Here is a 6,650-nt window from a genome sequence, read left to right on the forward strand (position 1 = left end):
TGGACGTTAAAAAAAGAAAAAATTTAAAGAGAAAGCACATCTATACACGAGCCTAAGTAATACGCAGAAAGAGGAGGCCACCCACCTGTCAGTTGTCAGAGGGAATGGCAATAAAATAGTATGTTTTGAGGTACTGATATGAGCTTAAATGCAGGTCTACGTTAAAATCCCTAAGCTAAGCCAGAGTGTTAGTTGTAAAACATCCTATAAAATTTAATTTGCATTACCAGCAACCACAGTATCATACAAGAAAACCCAACCTAAATACACACAGCAGGTCAAATTGTGGGTAAACGTTTCAAAGTGCTACATAAACCTTCACAGTGCCTCTTACAACCTCAGATCAAGGGGATTATCCATTAGTACTTTTAAAAAGAACCTACTGTGCTTTAGCAAGATATGGTATATAGCTCTATACTGTGATGCCTGACCTCACTTGGTAGCAGGAGTAGAATCTCTATTCACAGTCACAGTTGCAATGTTTGCAATGTATAGTAGTAGTCTTTCTTATTCTGACAGTTTGATTAAAATTCACAGAGAGCTGAGGGGCTCATGCTGAAGTAAAGTGCTTTCAATATCTGAAACTCTACAGTAAATTACTTCTCCAACAGAGCAACTGTACTTACATCAATATCCTCTTGGGTAAAAGTTTCGGGATCTTCTCCCATCATGTTGGCTAAATGTCTCTTTCCTAGGTTGAACTCTTCAATCTGTTTTTTAATAAATGCCTCTGTGTACTTTTCAGGTCCTGAGGCTGCTACATTTTTCTTCCACGCTGCTGTAGTGGTATAGATTAGCCTCAACGTCTAACAAAAACAAAACAAAACAAAACAAAAATGAGAGATTTATTTTGTATTTTTGGCACAGTGAGCTCTACATAAAATGAATAGTAAAACAAGCCATGCATACCTATAACAGGATTGAACATATTACTGTAGTAAGTTAGAAAAGGCAGGTATACTCACAAAACCACTTTCTTCCAATTGTTTAATGCCCGTAAACAGATAAACACATTCTAGAAGGTGAACATTTCTGCACATTAACATTAATCTTGGCAATTGCTTTTCTTCTTATTGAACATATTTGTATTGCACCTGCCTTTTAAGTTTTTCTTTTTTTTTTTTTTTATTTATTTTTATTTATTTAGCAGGATTTTTCTGATTAAAAAAAAGTAATATCCCATGTTAGGAACATCCAGCAAAAGCAAGACACAGAACTGATCAACAGATGCAGTCTTAAAAAAAAGAACAATAAAAATAAAATAATAATAATAAAGAACAGCACACAAGGAGGTTTTGCATTCACCTAAAGGCACCCTATAGTGAAGTATGAAAAGAAGGGCAGCTCTCTTGTGGCTTTTGGAAGCACGTGGGTGCCCCATGTCCCACGGCACAGCGGACAACCACTGCTGAAGGCTCTGGAAAGGCTATGAAGCCCCCCTGCTTTCTCAGTGCCAGAACATTTCTTCAGCTATTTCATTGTCTCAGGTAGAATGATTGGAAAATGAAGCAGGGTAATTCTCATCAGTATCCACTGCTGAGCAGGGTTCCAGCTCAGAAGTCATAAGTCAGGGGACACTTACCTTTTGATGTTTGTGGGAGGCAAATTTTTCTTTTCTTTTACCAAAGGATGACTAATTTCAATCAAGACCTCTAGCAGAGGATCAGGAACTTCAGTATCAGGGCTGCAGTGTCCCAATTTCAGCGTAGTGCCAATAGCATGCACTATTTTGCCTCTCCAACACTAGCGTTATCAAAGTCTTCTGCAGCTTAATTATTCCACAAACTGACCAGAGAGAACTGATTATCTGCATGGCCTTCTGGGGTGAGAGGGTGGTAGGTAATCACCAGAAAAAAGGACACAGAGTAGAGAAATGCAAAGATGGAAGAAGAATCCCTTCTGAATCAGAAAAATGCCAACTGTTGTTCACCAAAGAGCACCCTACACCATTTATCTTGAACCTCTTCAGCATGTCACTGCTCAGATGAGCAGTTTCAGATGGCAGAGCATCTCACAGCTCACCAGACCTCGCACTGCCCTCCCCCTGTCCCATTACCTACTACTTACTGCTCGCTCTGGCACTCAGACTCTTCCTCAAGCCAGCTCAGCTGCCTGGCCTTGGCAGAACACTAATTCCTGTGTCCTCCCCAAGAGCAGGGAGCTCTCTGCTGAGCCAGCAAAAGCAATTCAGAGAAGGCTCTGAGAAGTGCCAAAGCCGACGGGGAATGCAGCTGAAACAGGGAGAAGGAAGAAGCTAAGTCCTCTCTTTACTTCTTCCAGAGAATTATTAAATTGTCTCTGCTTCTCCTGGAGTTGTAGCTTCAGTGTACCTTTGGCCAATTATTAAAATCCCCACACTTAGAGTAATGAGATCTCTTATCATGAGGGACAGAATAAACCCTAGCATTTGAAACAACTAAACACCCCGAGAGTCACAGAAATAGTCCTCTGCAGATCACAATCACTGTTTTGACTTGGCCTCTCTTAGTTAAGCTAATACAAATAGCTCGAAATACTTACAGTCCTCCTATAACTAATACAAACACAGCAGCAATCTTCAGGTCTGGATGCAACCACAAAGACATGAACACACAGATGTTCATTTGCCACAAAAGGCTTAAAAATAGCCCCAAGAAAGAACTCAGTGCTGAAGATCCTGCTGTTGCTTTGTGTTCTCCGTGGCTTATAAGAATCAAGTGCAATGGTAGTCCTCGTTTGCCCTTTTTTTTTTTTCTTTTTAATTTATGTTTTCTGTAAGATTATATTTACACAGAGAATTAAAACAAAACAAACAAACACACACCACAATTTTAAATTTGCACCATTTCTACTGGCAATGTTCTTATTACTTCCTTAGAAAGCAGGAAGGTATCTACATATTCCCTATTTTTCTCGCAGTCACTCCTCAGGAAAGAATTCATCTTCTGTCCTGCTTGTCTTAATAGTAACTAATTATTTGTAATTCTTGTCAATGAACATATGATTCCTTATTACTTGGCCCAAAATTGCTTTCTGGCTGCTATGCTTTAAACAGGATACTTTAGAAAGACTGCTTTCATCTTATTCCTGTCAATTTCTATTGTAATTTTCTCATTTTTGTCCTCCTTCCCTCAAGCTATTCACATTCTTCCCTGGTTTCAATTCGTCACTAATCAAAAGTCCCCGGACACACAAACTGTTCATAATTAGAAAACAGCCTCTTATGCAAATTAATATCTATTGTATTGGGTACCTCTTCGGGGATAAGAGGCCTATTTCATGGGTGGTACAGGCGAGAACTGCAAAGCAGAGCCGAATGCTTCTGGCATTTCAGTCAAACAAGAAAGCCCGCTCCTCGGCTTTCCAGGGTAAACCACAGAGGTCTGCATTTACTTTATTACACATTTCATGAAGCATTACTGCAGACAACAGCCTCACCATTTCAGAAGTAGTGATGGCCATTAACAGCACCCCTGAAATAACAGGCTGTTCCACCAGGAGAGGGAGAAGGCAAAGCCTTCTCTTCTGGACCCAGCTCCTGAGTGTTAACCCTTCCCGACCAATCCCTCCCCAAACAACCTAGCATTAAAACAGGATTAAAACAAATCCTTATTTTCCACGGAGACAGTCAGTTTATAGAAAATCGGTTTCTGTAAAAGTTGCCTCAGAAAAAAAAAAAAAACAGCTGTTTTCAGGCAGCTTCAAGTTCACTGGCCTACTAATTACAAGATGAGAAGGAGCAAGGACCTGTTTGCTTACTGTTGTCCCATGAATTTTGCTTCACTGGCATACAGGTGGAAAACCAATGCATATCACCAATAGAGGAATCAAGCTTCCTACGCTTTTGCAAGGGAAGAAAAGGGTAAGCAGAGACAAAAGAGAAAACTTTCAAGAGAAAACTCTATTTTACCATGTGGCATAGCTACGGAGGTGAAAGGAGATATCCCATTTACGAGGCATGTTTGCACCTGCACCATTTTCAAGCTGCTTCCACGCTGTAGGCCAGCAGATTTCAACCACCTCCTTTCCCAAAGCCATGCAGCACACAGAGGTCACTTGTTTTGGTTTTGTGTTCACTGTCAGCAGAGAAAGGTGGTATCATCTTCCTAATATTGATACAGATATAGTGGTTCACATGGAGCACTGGTCCCAATCAAACGCAAATAGCATATAAGGTACCCCAAATGTTTTTTTTTGAGAAGAGAGTTATACAATCACAACAGAAGCAGTAGACAGTGACCAAGCTAGATCATTTTCTCTTTATAAATTGTACTAAGTATCCACGCTTTGCTTATTAGAAGAATAGACTACACCTATTGTCCAGTAAGAGGTAAGGGGAATGGAATTACAGTGACCCTGCCACTTCCACTCTCAACATGACAAGCTTAAAAATTAAAAAACATAAAAACACACACATATATATTATTATTATTATACTGTTTTATATAGATATAACAACTTCTTGCTATTATAGTTGGGGAAACAGTTTACTGTTCTGCAAGTTGCTTTTGGCGCTCCTATAAGCGGTCAGCACCCACCCCCGCGCAGACCTCACGGCCGCTCAAATCCCTCCCCCCGCGCCCCCTTCCCCTTCCCTTCACCTCCGCCGGCTCCGCCGCGACCCCACGGCTCCCAGCCCGCCCCTGCACCCACGGCAGCCCAGATTTTTAATCACACCGCGACCCCCTGAGCGCCGGCACCTCTCAAATCCCGCGGCCAACCCCCGTGCATCCCCGGGAAGGGCCCAGCCCGGCTCTCACCTGCGATCCCGGCCCGCCCGCTTTTGCCACCAGCGCGGCGCCCCGCCGGCCGCCCGCCCGCAGCAGGCGCCTGATGGCCGCCGCCATCACCGCAGCTCCCGGCTCGGCGCGGCGCGGTACGGCCCGGGGAAGGCCCCGGTGCCGACGATTGGCGGGCAGGGCCGCGGCCGCGCCTGCGCGCTGCGCCGCCATGAGGGCGGGCGGGGATGGCGCTGCCCTGCGCCGGGCACGGGCAGGGCGTTGGGGCGGGGGGAGAAATGGAGGTGTCGGAGGGGTGGATGAGGCGCCTTGGTTTGCTCAGCCCCGAGCAGAGCAGCCTGAGGGGAGGCCTCATGGCGGCCTGCAGCTCCCTCACGAGGGGAGCGGAGGGGCAGGCGCTGAGCTCTGCTCTCTGGGGACAGCGACAGGACCCGAGGGGACGGCATGGAGCTGGGACAGGGGAGGGTCAGGCTGGGGGTTAGGGAAAGGGTCTGCACCCAGAGGGGGGTCGGGCACCGGGACAGGCTGCCCAGGGCAGTGGGCACAGCACCGAGCCTGAGGGAGTTCAAAAAGCACTTACACAACACTCTCAGACACATGGTTTGATTTTTAGGGGTCCCATGGGGAGCCAGGAGTTGGACTTGATGGTCCTTGGGGGTCCCTTCCAACTCAAAATCTTCTACGACGTGGTGATTAACAAGCTAAAGCCAATACATGGTACAATTACAACATACATCATTAAAACAGGTGGAACTGCTCTTCAAATAAAAAGTGTTTTTTTGTTCATTTGTTTGTTTTTCTGTTTTTAAGCCTCCAGACCTGTTTCACCCAGAAGTTGCAGTGAGTCTGGTGTGACCCCGCTGCTCTTGGCAGCTGTAACAAGAAGTTTTATTTCATCCTCACCTTTAGTTTTTCTCAAAGTAAAAAAATGCCTTTTTTTTAGAGGTAGTGTAGTTGTCTTGCTGATTGGGGTTTTGGGATGAATGCTGTCACCTTCCAAGGTGGCATTAGTCTGGATGCTGAACCTCAAGGGCTTCAGAGGGTGTTCATTATTTCCCCAAGTTTTATGGCGTATATGTACCCCTAGAGGTGATTGGATTTTGTCAATAGTGTTTTGTGCCACAGGAAAAGTGGAAAAAAAATAATTTTTTAATTCAAAATATATGTATATATACTCTAGACTTTTGGGGGCCTTCTCTCTAGAAGCACTTGTTATATGAGAGGACAATGGAAGCCAATCTCAGCTTTTCCAGGTTTGCTTTTGTTTTCACCTTTTCTCTGGTGGCCTTTGCTTCCTCCCATTCAATAGTAAGTAAGATTTCCTTCCTGGGATTTAAAAGGGGGTGTAAGAAAACTGGCAATGGGCAAGGGCAATCACCCACGCGGGGAGGTCAAGGAGAAGCCGGCTGGATAGGTATTTATTCCTAAGGTTACCAACAGTGAAAATGAAACCATCAGTGTTTTTATTGATGCGGATATATATAAGTGACTGCTATGAATCCTGTGCCAAAGGCAAACGATGAAACGTCTCTGTTTTGCACACACCTGACCAAACCCTGGGAACAGCAGATTGCTTTCATTCACATGGTGTGTAGGGATTGTACCTGTTTAGCAGCTGTTTCTCCAAAAGAGAACAAAAGTGGGTCGGGTTAGGGTCACGGTCCTACTGATGTGCTCGTGGAGAGGCCAGCAGAGCTGAAAGGTAGAGAAAGCCAAAGGTGCTTCAGCCTCTTGAAGGTCCACAGCGAGTCTCATCTGCCACCTGTTGCCCCCTTGCTTGGCTTTGCTCAGCATGGAGGAGTTCCTCAGTCCTCACCGTGCCAAACAAGCGTCACCTCTCACCGCTGCCAGCTGTCTAGAAGCAAAGCGCCGCTGGAGTGAGCTGCTTTCATTCTCCACATACAATTAATTGTCAATTAAATCCGAGGAGCA

The 6,650-nt window shown here is 44.7% G+C and overlaps 1 protein-coding gene across 1 annotated transcript in view; it reads right to left on the reverse strand.

The window, feature by feature from the left end:
* MRPS9 (mitochondrial ribosomal protein S9) overlaps window positions 1–4,875 on the reverse strand; it is a 30,474-nt gene extending 25,599 nt beyond the window's left edge. Inside the window, exons 1-2 of the mRNA XM_084306005.1 lie at window positions 4,740–4,875; window positions 627–806 (exon numbers count right to left, since the gene is read on the reverse strand). Of these exons, the coding sequence (XP_084162131.1) occupies window positions 627–806; window positions 4,740–4,826 (267 nt within the window). The 5' untranslated portion in view covers window positions 4,827–4,875. The remainder of the gene's footprint in view (window positions 1–626; window positions 807–4,739) is intronic.
* Window positions 4,876–6,650: the final 1,775 nt, after the last annotated feature.

This window comes from Netta rufina (genome assembly GCF_964035555.1).
Source record: "Netta rufina genome assembly, chromosome: 1".
Classification (NCBI taxonomy): Eukaryota; Metazoa; Chordata; class Aves; order Anseriformes; family Anatidae; genus Netta; species Netta rufina.